The 15,964-nt window shown below is 43.9% G+C and overlaps 3 protein-coding genes across 5 annotated transcripts; 1 reads left to right on the forward strand and 2 right to left on the reverse strand.

Moving 5' to 3' along the window:
* Positions 1 to 6,536: 6,536 nt before the first annotated feature.
* On the reverse strand, positions 6,537 to 10,151 carry NCBP2 (nuclear cap binding protein subunit 2). Of its 3 annotated transcripts, none has more exons than XM_058844089.1 (4): positions 9,933 to 10,151; positions 9,668 to 9,813; positions 8,797 to 8,935; positions 6,537 to 8,221 (listed from the first exon to the last, which is right to left on the reverse strand). In XM_058844089.1, exons 1-4 carry the CDS (start codon positions 10,011 to 10,013, stop codon positions 8,150 to 8,152), a joined length of 438 nt encoding a protein of 145 aa, XP_058700072.1. In that variant the 5' UTR covers positions 10,014 to 10,151; the 3' UTR covers positions 6,537 to 8,149. The 3 variants fall into 3 exon arrangements, with proteins under 3 accessions (XP_058700072.1, XP_058700071.1, XP_058700070.1); XM_058844088.1 differs by having other exon boundaries at positions 9,668 to 9,849; XM_058844087.1 differs by lacking the exon at positions 6,537 to 8,221 and having other exon boundaries at positions 8,228 to 8,935; positions 9,668 to 9,849.
* Positions 10,152 to 10,263: 112 nt separating this feature from the next.
* On the forward strand, positions 10,264 to 10,939 carry NCBP2AS2 (NCBP2 antisense 2 (head to head)). The gene has a single exon (XM_058844086.1). The coding sequence runs from the start codon at positions 10,309 to 10,311 to the stop codon at positions 10,561 to 10,563; it is 255 nt and encodes an 84-aa protein (XP_058700069.1). The 5' UTR covers positions 10,264 to 10,308; the 3' UTR covers positions 10,564 to 10,939.
* A 1,314-nt stretch (positions 10,940 to 12,253) lies between these two features.
* Positions 12,254 to 15,852, reverse strand: PIGZ (phosphatidylinositol glycan anchor biosynthesis class Z). The gene is made up of 3 exons (XM_058844091.1): positions 15,454 to 15,852; positions 14,391 to 15,032; positions 12,254 to 14,333 (listed from the first exon to the last, which is right to left on the reverse strand). Exons 1-3 carry the CDS (start codon positions 15,569 to 15,571, stop codon positions 13,474 to 13,476), a joined length of 1,620 nt encoding a protein of 539 aa, XP_058700074.1. The 5' UTR covers positions 15,572 to 15,852; the 3' UTR covers positions 12,254 to 13,473.
* Between the last annotated feature and the right edge of the window lie 112 nt (positions 15,853 to 15,964).

Raw genomic sequence — 15,964 nt, forward strand, 5'->3', positions numbered from 1 at the left:
GTGAATTTTATAAATGGCAAACAGAACTCAAAAGTCAAATATGTTATTATGCAGCACAGCAATGATGTCATTGCTGGCATGTATGTTGCATCAGCACTCATCAATATGGTTCCTTTTTTTCCACTGGAAAGTTGTACTGCAAATACAGCAGAAGATGCAAAAACCTTTTCACTTCTAGGTTTATGTCCCTGTTCATAGGATGTGTTTTGTTTCTAAAGAAAACAACCTCACATATGCGAAGCTTCAGAAGTTCGAGTGCTCAGCACACTTAGCAAAAATATTCTATGCCACTCAAATCTAGAAACTGAGAATCCTTTTCTCTTAAAAACTGTCCCCCATATGGCAGCAAAAATTCTGTCCCCTATTCTCTTCCCTGGCCTATAACTAGTAATGCATGAAGGTCTCTGAATTAATTCTTCACATAACCTAAAGAAAATCAAAGGAAAAGTGGGTCCTCCTTTTGGTATATTCAACTAAGAAGTTTAGGCCCACTGAAATCAACAGTTATTTCACTCAAAAACTAAGCTGTGAATACTCTAAGAAACACTGGAATTTCACAGAGGGGGCTTTATGTAATTCCACACATAGCTTTGATTAATTCTTCAATGATTTTTTAAATGTCCACAGAAACTGAATGAATAAAGGGTTCAAAAGGAGCATTCATTTTGTACAGACTTTTGGGAAACTATTCTGACATTTTTCTCAACAAATTGAAATACTGTTCATGACCTGAGGGCTTTTTTTAAGGATCACAAATAGAACATTTCCTATTTGAATGGTACTAGAATTCCTAATGACATAATGATGTTTTATACCTTCCCTCTTTCAATACTCATCTTTGAGACGTGTCTGAAAAGCAACAATGTAATCCTTACAAATGCAGAACACCTTTCCTCCATTTAAAAGGAAGGACGAATAGAAATTGATGCTTTACCTCTAGTTTTTGTCACCATTATTCCTTTTCAATTTCAGTCTCTCACATCTCTACTGTAAGTTACACTGTCACTGATAGAAGTTCTGGCAACAATATATTCAGCAATAAAAAATGTTTAAAAAATAATGAATTATTTTAAAATGTTAACACAAAATACATTTTTATTATATGCTTTCTAAACTAGAAAATCAATTACACCTTAGAATTTTAAAAATAAATTAAAATTTACTTTTAAAAAAAGCCTTATTACACTCTACTTACACTTGACTTTGTTCAGGTATTGTGTATTTGCAAATCACAAAGAAGATAATTTTCTAGGATTGTGAGCAGCTAAGAGAGGAGAACTTGTTAAATTGCATAGCCCAGTATAAGATCCTGGCTAATACTGAAAAAGCAATTTTTCACACTGAGAGGCAATTCTGCATTTTATGTGTACTAACATATTCAATTAAAACCTATTAAATATAAAATATCAAAAACCTGAAATACAGATTCCAGTACTCTCATATTAAGTTCAATCCAGACTAAACTTTGTATGGACAGATCTGTAAACATCCAGTGCAAACCAGCTCTCTGCAGTGCTGCCCAGTCAACTCCACTGTCAGGGCCCATCACAGCCCTGAGCACCTGAAAGCTTTGGCACTTGCAGCATTCAGCTTTGCGTATGTTTTCGCCTCTCTCAGGACAACTCTGTGTCTGGGAATCATTAATTACCTTCAGATTTGTCTGAAGTTGGAGCCCTGGCTCATTCTTTCATTCTCAGTTCCCCCTTGTCACCAAGGAGTGTTTGCCACTGCTCAGAGAGAACTCCAGCCTGCCCAGCACTTGGCCCAGCCAGGACAATTTGCAGAGCACGAGGAACAGCACCACTCCTTCACAGACATCAAAGCGACTTGTTTTCTAACAGGGAATGAGTCACGTCTAAGTTCAATTAAACATCTTTAGGGGAAAACTTATGATTAAACACAGAATCAACACCGTATCCAGGGACTGTTGATGGACACCACATATTTATTCAGGCTTCTGGGACTCTTTTAATGTTTAATTTTGCCTTGATCACCATTTTGTGTCTAGAACGTGAATTACTGACAAATTAGCTGGAATCTTCCCTCACTTTTCATATCCTTACAGGTTTCTGCACTTTCCTGAAGCAATGTCTTTCCTGTCAAACTCTGTAAACAAAGTAATATTTGCTGGCCATCGTGGCCTTGGATTCTGAGAAAAATTCTTTCCTGCACATGATTATGGACAATTATCCTGAGGAACTTCTGGAATCTCTTTCAAAATGCTCTAATTACTTTTTGTGACACTGTTTTGCTCAGATTTCCTAACTCACTTTGTCATACAACTCAGGAGTCAGTGCTGCTGCAAAAGGCCTTTCAAGAATTCTCCTGGCATGCCACCATATTACATGTTTCATTTATGGAGAAATAAGTAGACAAAGTTCATTTAAAAACATTTAGTACTTGAGCACTATGCACACAAATCTCACTGAACTCCATGAACAACATAAAATTATGTTCCTGCCAGGACAGCATCCTATAAAACAATTCATCAAAACAACCACCATGACTCGCAGAGTAAATGTGAGAGAGATCTGAGTAACTTTAAAAAAAATCTCTGCTGAATCTCCCCCTGGCAAGCTCAGACACCAGCACACACCTCCTCCGTGCAGGATGGAGCTTTGTAAGATTGCTGCTTGAAGGCTTTTCACATTAATATGTAGATTCCAAACAGCAAATTCAGCTGGGAATTTATAGCAGAAGCAAAGCTCTTTCCAGTTCATGGAAACATATTCCTCTTCTTACTGGAATAAATTCAGAAAGGGGAAAAAAACCCTATAAAACCCAAACCACAAGCCAGTCCTTTGCCAGGCTGCACAATCTTGCAGTTCTACAGTGCTTGGTGCTGGAGGCATCCTACACATCAGCAACCTTAAGGCACTCCTAACTCTACTGCTTCAAGCCACGTAGAAGACTGCTTAATCAGTCACCAGACACTTTTGTTTCAAGCAGAATTCTAACATGCAAGAGTTTCTTCAAGAAACACAGACACTGCCCTAGCTGTACAGTGAAATGAGGCACTTTCAGAACACATCGTTCCTTCCAGAACAGCTCCTCAGCTGACTGAGAATCCTGGCAGCCCCCACTCATCCTGGAGCCAGACACGGCTTCTCACGACATCTTGTGGCAGCAGGACCAGCTGACAGGACTTTTATCTTCAAAAAAGTAATTTAAGATGTGCAACAATGATATTGCAGAAGACCAAACACAAAACAAAAAGCACCAACTTATAATCAATTAATCTGAACAGAGTACCAACAATTTTCAAAACAGGAAAATTCCCCATAAAAATGAAGACACAAAGTATAAAATAATAGGAGCATTATTTTAAAGTAATGAAGTCAGAAAATTGAAACAATCTAATGAAATTTGATGCAAAATAGTGAAGTGTATATGAGCTTCAGATGTACAACTATAATAATACAAGTATATATTATTAACATTCAACATATTCTAACTAGAAGATTAGAATTTTCTTTGCACTTTGTTGCTTCCAGGAAGAGAGTGGTAGAGAAGGGAAAAGCTTCATTGTCCAGAAACACAAGGACAAGCTGACTCAGTTAGGCTAATTCATTCTGATATTTATCTTGCATGCAACTGGATAAACAGCAAAATAGCTTCTTACTTCCTTTTGTTTTCAAATTATGTTTTGAGAAAATATGTCTTTTAATTACACCTCAAAAAATAAAAATTATGGTTCAATACTATTCTACTGCAAACACATCAGTCCCAGAAGGATGAATAGATGGCCCACCTTGAAAAGGAAGTCAGAAATAGCTCTAATTAAATAAATTAAACCAAACAAAATTATTTAATATATAGTCTTGTTTTCACAAATATCCTCATCAAGGCACAGAAAAAGATGTTCTCAAGTCATTAACTGAGTTTTTTGATGGAATGTTTTGATGGAGTGTTTTCTGATGCACCTGAAATCCTGACTCATACAGCTTCTGGAACAGCGGCAATTTTTCTTGTCGGGGCAGAAATAATTAGCTTTGCCTAGACTAGGGCCAGGGACACCTCACCTGTGCTGCCCCTCGGGTGCTCCACACTCGAACTTCATCAACTTCATCCTCCTGCTGAAGGAAACATCACCACATCTGAACTCACCAGTTTGGCTCGGTATGTATGTATGTATGTATGTATGTATGTATGTATGTATCTATCTATCTATCTATCTATCTATCTATCTATCTATCTATCTATCTATCCATCTTTCTGTGAAGAACCCAAATAGACACTCAAATGGCCTCCAGGTGGAAAGGTGGAAGCTAAAGTAATCTTGGAGAATAATATTACCTCAGTGAAGTGAAGCACATCTTTGTCTCAGAAAACAGATTGGGAAGCAGAGTGGCAGGAAGGTCATCCTCAAAAATTGTGGAACCCTGACACAATAACTGATCTCTCCTGCTTTCTCAAGAAAAGGAGTTTCTCAAGATCAGCAAACTTTCTTGTCATGTAACTCTGTCCTCCACTGGCAGGGGTGCAATATACTTCATATCTTTGTGCAGTTACACAGTTTTAATGTACAAATACTATCATTTCATGGATTCAAAAACACAATGTTTTGAAGCCCAGGACACTTCTCCACCAACTTTTTGAAAAACACCACCTACAGCAGTAAGGCCTGAGACTTACCTGAAAGTACCAAACTTACCTGAAAGCTTCAGCTAGGAGCAGAAACCTGAGAGCGCAAAGAAAAATGCATACCCTAATTTGTCTTTATTTATATGCTCTGGCATAAGGTACAACCTGTGCTTTACAAACTCAAATAGACAAGAGCTTATGAGCAGGTTAGTCCCTGTGGACTGCATTACTTTGACTAAGATTGTCTTTCCTTTAGAGATGAAACCATGTACAAACCATGTCAATTTTAGTAGTTCTCAATTTTTTCCTTCAAATGAAGCCTAATGTGATAAGATGCGGAAGATGAGGTGCTGGATATTATCTTAAACAGTTTCAGGATTTTTTTATTTAATTGTCTGTGTAGAAAGGATCATTAACATCAACAGTAGTTGTGCCTGCACCAACCTGAGCAGGAACTTGTTTGCTGCACGGGGCAGTGAAGTAGCCTAACACACAGACCACCTTGGAATGAGCCTGCAGTGAGACACTGCTAACAGGATTATTCTTTCAGTCACTGAAAACAAATGTCTCTAATGCTTTTACACTCCATTTATTTACCCTGCAATACCAAGACTCAAATACTGTGAATACAAATCTTATTTGCAGCCATTGCTGCCTAAGAGTGGCATGTAAATCTGCACCAGTCAGAGAGACTGAAGTTGTCACTGCTTTAATTTCTAACAGCCTCCCTTCCATCAAGGCATATCTAAGTTTCCACTCATATTTTTTGCTGCTGGATTTTTTTTTTCTGAATACAATTCCATAAAAGTAGCTAATTACGATGAACAAGTGTGGATGCTAGCTTTGGAGCAAGCTGCAGGCCCCATGGCCTGCCAGGCCTGCCTGAGAAGCTAGCCTGGGAAATTCATAGGAGGATTTCAAAACAATCCTCAGAGACAGAAAACAACTGCCAGGTGCTGTTTGTCTGTTCTTGTGTTTTCCTCGCAGGAGAAAGTCAGGGGGGTGGTGAACCCCACTGACCAATGATGGTAATGTAGCACTTTATTAAACAATAAGAGTTTCTTTTCTGTACTTTCCACGAACTAGTCTATATAACATAGCTGAAGCAATAAACTAGAGATTCTCTCCTGTTCTGACTCCTTTGAGAGTCTTGTCATTCTTTCCTGCCGTTCCCAATTAGAACGACAAACAAGTACTTAGAAACGCTAACACAGAGCTTGAACTTTCATGGAAGTGTTTATAATTGTAATGAAGTAGCTTGTCCAAGAAGCATGCAAAATTCTGTCTTCTCAAGACAACCTAATCACAATGCACCAGCATGTCAGAAAGCTGAAGAAGTCTCCAGAGTACTTTCAAAGACTTGATTCAGCTCCTTTCACCAAGCACTAGGTTCAGCAGATCCAATTTCAATCGGGAAGGCAACAATCAAACTACATTCAACTTCCTTTATACGAACTTTTGAGATTCTAAGAGTTCACATGATGTATCTTGTTTTTAAATCCCACTGTGACTGGTACCTCTCAAAACAGAAAATCTCACTTTAAAACATACTCTTTACAGACCTATTCATATAAGCAGCAAAGAACAGTGATTGTTGTGACAATACTATTACCACCTTCATCTCACTTGAGAATGACTTTTTGAGAAGTACTGACAGTACTTACAATAAAAAAATCATTTTAAACCTCATTTTTATAAGGAAGGTCACCTTGAAGATCACTTCTTACACATTGAAGACTTTCACATTTGCTTCACTATCAATAAACAATTTCTGTCCTGTAATCCAAAGAAATTCACACCAGAATAAAGAGCATTAACCAAACACCTTTCAGAATCCAGGTAAGAACAGAACAAGACTGAAAATCCAGTCAAAGGGAAAGAATATTCATTCCTTTCATCTTAAAAGAGACCAAAACAAAGGACGTGACCAAGAGTCTGAATACAGCAACAAACCATTTTCATATTGCCGCTTTATTTAAAAGAAAGTGACTTTAGAGTTCTTGGTAACATTTTTTATACAAAATTGATACAATGAAAAATAACTTCAGCAGTGTTCTAGAGCAGATTACAGACTGTAAACTCATCATCAAATGTACTATATTGGAAAACGTAACTTTGTTCAAAGCTTATTTGCAGACCAGCAAGAAGTGATTCCAAAAGTCTAGTTTTACTCTACATGCCAAAAAACCTCAAACCCACACTTCCTAAGGAGTTGCTCAATCTCACTTGTCTTCCAATTTACAGAAACAGTTGTGATTAACTGTATGCAAGAAAACAATTCAAAATTTCCTACAATTTCCTACTTCAGTGAGTAAAAATCAACTTTTGCACACCTTTGAAAGTCTGTAAGGAGTCATGGACTACAAGGTATTTACACAAAACCTTAGAAATTGCCACTTGCATGGAACTCTGAAGTCTATGAAGAAATTCCAAAGCCCTGTAACAGTTCTTTTTAAATTATTTTGTTTCAGCAGGTCAATCTCATTGATCTTGGGATCACATTTTTTTAAACCAACGTCTGCAGTACATCAAAATTCCATCACATCAACAAGCAGTATGAACAGGATCCAGTGGGGAAGGAGAAAAACCAAAACACAACAAGCTACACAATCCTGAAATTCTTTTACTATTCTTATCACATGCTCGGTAGAAAGCAAGGCTCCTCCCAAAACTCTTCTGTTTCTATTTTTAAGTTGTCTGAAATCAAATTTCTCAAATACAAAACCTATTTTGGGAAGAAACTTTCTCATTATAAATTCAGTTCCTCAAACAGCTTTTGGGGATAACTTGGCTTCATGCAACTCTTACAGGCACAGGGAAGATACTGCCCTCAAATATTAAGGCTGTAGAGAGCTACCAGATGGGATAAAATACTAATACTCAAACTGTGAGATAATTGTACTGTAATTCTTGTATTTGCTCTTCTCTTGTCATGCAATTACAATTATCCTTCATAGAAGATAGCAGAGGTCTGCGTTGGGCTCTCTGCTCGGCTGCTTCTCACTTCATGATTCCTGAACTCAATCTGATTTGTTTCATTATGGCTGTTCATGTAAATGTTCTAGGAACAGCACCAGCAAAAAAGGATGCTAGCCCAGTAACCCCAGAAAATCTGCAACTTAAAAGTTTTCCCTAGAAATTGAAAAATTTCCCTGAACATTCCACTTTCTTTTCAGGCTCTTTGCCTTTTGCCTTTATCTGTGAAACATCCATGAATCATCCTTTATCACTGCTCACCACCCTGTGATACCAATGTAAACAAAACCCAGTAGAATAATCAAGTTTTGTCAGAGAAAAAAAAAGCACCATAACGTTACATTTTTGCTCATTTCAGTAAGTTATAGCAGCATTTTGAGACCAAAGCCTCAGCTTTCTAATGCTTAAAGCCTTGCTCCCAGGTTCTCTGCAATGCTTTGGATCCTGGTATTAAAACAGAAGAGGTATTGAACATAGGATGTGCTCACAGGAACGTGGATAGGAGTTTCTGTGGGTTGTGTGCAACAGACCTGCTTTGTGCCTGGGGACATTTACAATGCAGATTTGGCTCTCTTGTGAAGCTGAGGAGTCACTGGCACTGAACAGTTTTGCCATAGCCACCTCTTCCAGCATCATAGTCTTGCCGATACTCATCTCGGACCTAACGAAGGAGGGAGAAAGGGAAGCCCAGAAAAGACAAGGAAAAACAATTTCTCAAAAATTGTTACGCCATCAGAATACAGTCATACTGACATCACAACACTAAGTGGCCACATGGAGCTGACTGACCAACCAGAAGGTGAAGTGCATCATGCAGAAACCCAAACCAGCATAAACCAACCTCCTCTTTCCTTGTGTCTGGGGCCTCTCTAATCAACGCAGCACAAGCAAGGATGGCCAGCCTTGTGCTTTGGCAATACAAGCCACTGCCACCTGCTCCACTTGGGGTAAACCTCCTGCTGTCCTGTGTGCTCCTGACAGCCCCTTACATTTTCTGGGATTACTTAAAAGCATTATCTCCCCAAGCAGCCAAGAGCTGTTTCTGCAAGTACTTTTAGTGAAATTTATGGAAGAGTTATTTATTTCTAGTGGATTATACTGCCATTGGTCTTCCATTGTTACCTTCAACAATGACTCCTAAGCTGCTATTTTTGAAATTGTTCTGTGCTCATTCAAAACCAAGAAATTTGGCAAAGTCACCATTCCCTTAAAATCCCAGGCTGTATGACAACCTACCTGTCCCCCTGATCTTCCACGGCCATACTGCCTACCCTCCTTAAATCCTGCATCCCAGTCTGTCCTTATGATCCTGTCATCAAGTCTGGTCCCATTGATGTATCGCATTGCATTTTCAGCATCTCCTCTGGCATAATACCTTAGGAATAAGTTAATGAAAAAATGGACTTCTATTTTCACCACATGGGAAAAAGAACAATATCAAATGGGCTACAAAACCAAGTCTTTGCTTGAACCACCTTTATGAAGCTACACTTGCTAAGAAAACTGCCAGTAAAAGGGAGGAACATGCAGCAATTCAGCATTAAAAATACAGACATTGAATTAAGTTTGTCAATCATGCTGACATGTAACAGAACAAAGCTCTACTACTACCAAGTGGGAAGCCCCAGGTATGCTCCGTTCTTGTTGCAAACTTTCACCTTTCTGGTGAGTTTACTGAAACCAGTAACAGAATGATCCTCAGAAATGTGCACATAATGAAGTCACACGTTAGGCATGAAAGAAGCCAACAGAAACTTTACATGTGTATTTGTATGAAAGGAGAGACCTTTTTTTTCTCGGTATGGTGCACACGAATTTACTGCAGATGTCAAATACCTAAAAGATATCTGGGTTAAAGTATCAAAATGAAAGCAATCTGCTAGCCCTGGTCGACATGAAATGTATACTATAGAATCATGGTTGGAAAAGACCTGTAAGATCAAGTCCAACCGTGAGCCCAGCATTGCTCTCTCTCGCCACGGTCTCCCACAGACGCTTCAGCAAAGGATTACTTTTATCCTCGGAGAACCTCCCCATGACTCAGAGCCCGCAATACAGAGCAGTTCACCCACACCCTGACCGCTCCTGTCGCCTCGCACAAGGATACTCCACGAAGCAGAAGCCGCAGGCGGTTTTCTTCACTTTGTCCAGCCCCATGATGACCTTCTTGATGTCGCCGCTTTTGCCGAAGAGCTCGTGGATCTGCTCCTCCGTGGTGTAGAAGGAGAGGTTCCCCACGTACAGTGTGCAGCTCTTCCGCAGCAGCCGCTCCTGGTCGTACCGCGTCCCCTGGGCCGCAAGGACACAGCGTTACCTCACGGCCCGGCCCGGCCCGGCCCGGCCGGACTGCGCGGCGCCCGCCCCCGGCTCACCCGGAAATGCTGGTCCCGGTACTGGCTGAGTTCGGCGTAGGAATCGCTGCGCAGGATGCTTAGCGTCCCGCCGGAGCTCATGGCGGCGCTGCGCGGCCCGGCCGAGGCCGGCACGGCAATACAAGGCAAGGCACGGCAAAGCACGGCACGGCACAGGACGATCGGCCACTACCCGACCCAACCGCGCCTCAGCGCCTTCCCGCGCCCCGCGCACGCGCCCCGCGGCCGCCGGGCGCGCAGCCAATGGCGAGCCGGTACGCGGCTCTCGCGAGCGCGGCGGAAGTGGGGGGGGGTGTGTGCAGCACCTCTCGCGAGAGCCGCGGGGCACCCTGCGTGTGGGGGCGCTCTGGCGCGTGGTCTCGCGAGAGCGGCGGCCATGGCGCTGCTGCGGGCTCTGCGGCTGCTGCTCTCCAGCCCGCGGCTCGTGGAGCGGCTGTCGGAGTCGCGGCCCATCCGCGCCGCCGCCCGGCTCACCGCCACCGCCCTCACCCGCGGCCAGCGCGACCTGGCCCCGCGCCTGCTTCGCCTGCGCGACGCCTTCCTCGCCGAGCTCAAGGACGGCGCCCGCGCGCGGGGCTGGCCGTGGCCGCGCGGGCCGGGCCGCGGCGGCCGCCCCGGATCAGCGCCGTGATCGCAGCTTGGAGCGGGAGGCAGCTGCGGACAGCGCCTGGGAGGAGACGGGAACCGCCGCCGCTTCCCTGCGCCGAGCGCACGGAGCGCGTTGGAACCGGCGGGTGAAGGACCCCGGGCGGTGCCCGGGCTGATGGCGAGCTGCGGACTGGACGGTGCGTTTCATATCGCATGGCCTGGAGCGACTCCTCGGGAAAGCATGAACACGGGAAGCTGCTCCTCATCGGTTTCATGGATTTCCATTTCAGAGACAGTATACACGTTCCATGGGTCTCAGGAACAAGCAGACTCACTTTATAATCACCTACAATGCTGTGAAGGTTGTCACTATAAATGCTCAATAAGAAACTTGAAATAAAATCACAGTTCTCACGGAAGTACCTGTAACAATATCTGTGTATACAAGTGTAATACTCTATATTTGATACAGTTTTGTTACAAAAAGGGTTTTAAGTGTTGACGATGGACAGGATAATGGATATCTTACAGGAGGCAAAAGGGATTCAGTAGCTATCCTAAAAGCACACCTGAAGTCTGTTGTAGCAAGAAGGGTTTACAGGGAAAAAAACGACCAATAGAACCACCCTACATATAAATGGAAATACAGCTATATAATGGAAAAGGATGCATCCATCATGTGTAATGCATTGGGCAGGTTTGCTTAAGATGCTGTATCTGATGACATCTACAACGCAACAGCAATTAACCTTCCTTCAGAGCATGTTTCACTGTTTGGTCCAGCTGAGTAGAGGCTCAGTTAACGGGAGGGTCATTTCCATTCTTTGTATCATCATAGTTGAGAAGAACATTGCATTTTGATACAGCTTCCTGCATTGCTGGTAAAATTATACCTCCAGCAACAAAGGTGTGCATGGATGGAGAAACTGCGTCTACAGTGTAAATTCAAAAGTCTGGCTGGAAAGACAAAAGCAGTATATTGTTAATCTGAGCTGGTATTTGTAGTCCAGGTTCTCTTGCTGGCTCTCTGCAGGTTACCTGTGCAGTGGTAGAGAAGTCATCATCCCATGGGAGTGGTGCTCCGTTACATCCCCAAAGAATTTCAAAATGTACCCCACTCAGACTGCCAGAATTCATAAGTTTTATGAAAGTCAAGATTTAAGTTAAGCAAGCTGAAAATGGGAAACAGGATATGGAGTACCAGCTGTGGCACATGGTTGTGTCATCCCAGTGTAAGAGACCAAGAAGAAAAATAACTTGGAAAATACATTTGCTGTCATGATGCTTTCACAACTACTTACACTACTTTGTGAGTCATCAGTACGCACAGGCACGTTCTCTCTCTCCCTGCCTCCCCCCAGACACACACCTTTAATTTACAGACAGGCCAGCAGTGAGGAATGAAGGATGTGGGGATGAACATACAGAGAACACATGGCAAAATTCTTTACAAGAGAACAAGAGCTATGTTCCCTAAACATCCAGGCCATACATATTTTCCTATAGTTTGGAAAAGACAGGCAAATTCACACATTCATTTTTCCTAGTTTATGCCTTAGAGCCTGGCATCAATCTGTATTATCCTTGTCACTGTTGAAAACCTGGCTCTTAAGACCTTATGTAAGGTTCTGTGGGTGAAGAACTGCCAAAAGCATTACCACCTTTGTGAGCAGAAATAATTCAAGTGTCAGATTTGTTTCAGAGAGAGGCAACTCTCTACTCTCAACTGATCTACAACGCATGTGCAAGTCAGGATGTTTTGGATCCAGAAGTTCATGTAGGGAAAACCAAAAATTGTAGGTCATGCTGTGCTGTTGAGCATATACATCATTGTCAGCTGAAGCCCAGTTGTTGGTCTGGTTTGAAAAGAGACTGCTCTCCAGCAGAAAACCAGGATAAGAGCTGTCATTCCCACTGAGCTGATTTAATGGGGAGCAGTTAGTGCACTAGGAGGGGGCACAGGGGATGCTGCTCCTCCCTCGAGGCTGCCTTCCCTGCGCAGCAGCAGAACTGTAGAGGGCTTTGCTGAGCCCATTCAGAGATGCTTCTGGTCCAGTGGCACAAAGGATTGAATGCCTCCCAGTTACCTGCTTTGTCTGCACAGGTCCTCGATCCAGCTCCCACAGGACCTGCCGTGTGCTCTGCTGGGGTGACAGTCATGACAGAGCAGCAACAGCTACGAGACGAGTGGCAGGAGCGCACAAGGGAAGGAGTGCCCGAGCTGCAGCCGCAGAACACCGCACGCGCTTAATGCCATCACAGTGCTGCCCTCCCGAGCTGCCCGGGGCGGTACGTGAGTAGCACATTCACGAGGATGGAACTGTGGCAAGGAAGGCTAAAGAGGCAAAGCTTGGATTTTAGGATTTAGCACAAGTACTTAGGCTGAAGCATCCTCCATGTTCTAAATCAGAATTCTGCCAGATCAGTGCTGGGGATTTTTCAAGACAGACCCACCCAAGGCAGTGGTACAGTACTGTGACTGCCATCTGGTCTAATGAATTTTTAAGAACATAAAATAAAAGATTACTGAGTCAAATGAGCTTTTGTCTAACCCTGTAACCTCTCTTCAGCAGCTGAATTAATGCCTATTATCAGTAAATGCCCCACAGTCCCCAAACCCTGTCAGAGATTAAAAGAGCTTTCAAAAATAAATCTCAGGGAAACAGCTAAGCTTCAATCACAGTTTTGGTGGGCTCTGATTTCATCCTCTCTCATCAGGAGAATTACAAAAGTTCATATAAAACACCACAGGGCTGAGTAAGTCCAATTTTAAGCAGGTTCTATCCAGAACTGGCTACCCTAAGAGCATGAGGAATGGGAATAAAGAGATGCTGGAAAGCTCCCAGCACCACTGCTGGTGCTGAAAGGTGGGTGTATGAAAGAGGAACGTCTCACGCCACCATCAGACAGCACCCAAATGAGGTAAAAGACTAAAACTTTGTTCTCCTAAAATCTAAAGGGTCTGATGATCTCTGTTTAGCTCAAGGATGTAAAGTCCTAACTGACTCCTCCAATTTCCACTGGATAGGACAGGTATTTGTGGTGGGTCTTCCATTGATAAGTGAGGAAATATCAAAGTCTCGTTCTTGAATGAGACACCACATTTTGTAATTGTGGCTCTGACTGTACCAGGGATTACAATAAAGATGTGACAGTTGCTGCAGGTAGAATTGCTTGCTCGCTGCTCTACTGTCTGGCAAAGGGTTTCTTCTCCAGCCCCAGCCATGTCAATGATTTCCACATGCATATCTGTCTGCTTGATATTGAGCAGAGACCTTGGAGGCATGTAGGTGTGCGCAAAGAGCAGAGTGTAGTGCTGCGGATGGCTTGAGGACGCTGGAGAATGGATGAGCTGCTCCAAGTGAAACAAACAGGGAATGAGCCCTCCCTGGTGTAAACATCCAAAGAGAAGTGCCCCCAGAAGGTTGAACAGAACAATGAGGAGTTTCCATTTTACGGCTCTGTTTGGTGACGCGCTGAGCAGGACCAATGGCAGGATGAGAGGGATGAGAAACCGAGGCTCCTGGTGACTGAACAGAGAGAGAAATGCCAAAGGCACAAAATAAAACAGCAGCAATGTTGGACTGCCCTCGGAATACAACAACCCAGGAGGCCCATGGTAACACCATCTGACCAGCATTAACTGATGGACGTATTTCTTTAGCATTTTAAAGCCCGCACCAATGGCCAGAATATGTAAGATCCCAAAGAGCATTACTCCGTTGACTGTAAAATGTGTAACTCGCGGGTGAGTTCCATGCAGTGCAAGATTATGAGGATTAAGATTATAGCTGAGAAAATTGAAGGGGGTTACTACCATTTTGTCATGTAATTGAACTATTACATCAAATAGGCTGCTCTTGTTAGTGCTGTAGAGGTTGTCTAAGCTCACGGAGGTAAAATAGAAGGTGTCAGCGGTTATGAAAACAAAAGCGGTAAAACATGCACATAGGATAAACTTCAAAAAGTGATTTATGAGAGTTTTAATGCTCTTCTGAGAGTCAACAATTAAACCGGCCCAGTAAAGCAGGGGCATTAGAGCAAATGCCAGAAAGGTTGGCCTGTTGAAAAACCCAGCAGTTGTTATGACCCCTATGAGAGAGGTGCTTGTAGGCTCTGCTGAGCTGCCACTAGGCTTCTTTGAAGAAACCAGTACCATGAGAAGAGCAAAGAGAAGTCCTTCGAGTGTGTTGGTAAACGTTCTTGTATAAAACACCAGCGTGACATATGATCCAGCGAGAAGTACCAGCGCTTTCCACGGATCTGCTCCCCAGAAAGAGGCCAATCGATAAACACTATAGTCGAGTATGAAAGAAAAGATTGTAAAGAGCAGGCGAGGAGATACAAGGAGAGTGTAGCTGTTGATGCAACTTGAACATATGTCCAATTGCTGCAAAGACTTGATCAGCCAGTACGTAATTCCTGATGTCATTAATGGGAAAACAACTGTTCTGCAAGGAGAGCTGGAAAGGAACTCCCAAGGATAATAGACCTGTAGGTTTAAAATATCTCCTACAAAGGAAGAGAAAAATACATACATAGATAATATATTTTATTAAGTAATTCAGCATCAGGGATACTACTTAGTATAAGAGGTATCACACTACAGAGCAGCTCCTAAACTTTTGAAACTGGTGTCAACCTTGACATTTTTAGGAGCGTACCATTCATTTTTACAAAGCATCGAGAAGCCTGTCACAGTGATGTGGTTCGAGGCGCCACTCGCAGTGGACAGCACAGAGCAGGAACCCATCCACCCGACCAGCCCTGCTGCTCCTCTCGTGCCCAGCTTGCGGGACTCGCTGTGTGACAGAGCGGGATCCCTCGGGTACATCCGCCTGGCCGGCGATGCGGGACACGGCGGTCGTGGCCGCGCCGCTGCGCATCCCCTCGAGCCCGTGCGGGGCCACCCCGTCCCGGGCGCACGCCTTACCTGCCATGACCTCGGGTGCCTGGAAGAATTCGTCGGGGTGCAGGTACCCGCTCTGCGGCAGGAGGCACCAGCCCGCCCGCAGCGCCGCCAGCAGCGCCCACAGCGCCCGCGCCACCATGGCGGCCCCGGCCCCTCACGCCGCACCAGCAGGGGGCGCGCGGCGCGCGGACGAGGCGCCGCAGCGGGAGCCCGGCGCGCATGCGCAGCGCCCGCCCCGCGCCGGCTGAAACTGACGGGATCCCGGCATCAATGAGGCTGGAAATGGCTCCGGGATCACCGAGTCCAGCCGCGGCCCAACACCACCGTGTCAGCCACACCACGGCACGGAGCGCCACGTCCAGGCTTTCCTCAAATACTTCCAGGGACGGTGACTCCAGCACCTCCCGGGCAATCCCTTCCAGTGTCTAATCACCCTTTCTGTGAATTCCTCCTGCTGTCCATCCTGAACTCCCCTGGCACAGTTTGAGAGTATGAGTTCTATCAGTACGTTCTCTCGTCCTGTCACGGCCTG

Source organism: Poecile atricapillus, chromosome 8, assembly GCF_030490865.1.
Source record: "Poecile atricapillus isolate bPoeAtr1 chromosome 8, bPoeAtr1.hap1, whole genome shotgun sequence".
Taxonomy (NCBI): domain Eukaryota; kingdom Metazoa; phylum Chordata; class Aves; order Passeriformes; family Paridae; genus Poecile; species Poecile atricapillus.

Bases quoted from the DNA above. Each gene is read 5' to 3' on its own strand.
- NCBP2 (XM_058844087.1), bottom strand. From the start codon at position 10,013: ATGAGCTCCGGCGGGACGCTAAGCATCCTGCGCAGCGATTCCTACGCC. The intron at 9,850-9,932 runs GTGAGCCGGGGG...CTTGCGGCCCAG, and splicing joins ACCGGGACCAGCATTTCCGG to GGGACGCGGTACGACCAGGA. The intron at 8,936-9,667 runs GTATCCTTGTGC...CTTATTCCTAAG, and splicing joins TGCGGCTTCTGCTTCGTGGA to GTATTATGCCAGAGGAGATG.
- NCBP2AS2 (XM_058844086.1), top strand. From the start codon at position 10,309: ATGGCGCTGCTGCGGGCTCTGCGGCTGCTGCTCTCCAGCCCGCGGCTC.
- PIGZ (XM_058844091.1), bottom strand. From the start codon at position 15,571: ATGGTGGCGCGGGCGCTGTGGGCGCTGCTGGCGGCGCTGCGGGCGGGC. The intron at 15,033-15,453 runs GTAAGGCGTGCG...CTTCCTTTGTAG, and splicing joins GGCACCCGAGGTCATGGCAG to GAGATATTTTAAACCTACAG. The intron at 14,334-14,390 runs GCACTAACAAGA...ACAAAATGGTAG, and splicing joins GAGCTTAGACAACCTCTACA to TAACCCCCTTCAATTTTCTC.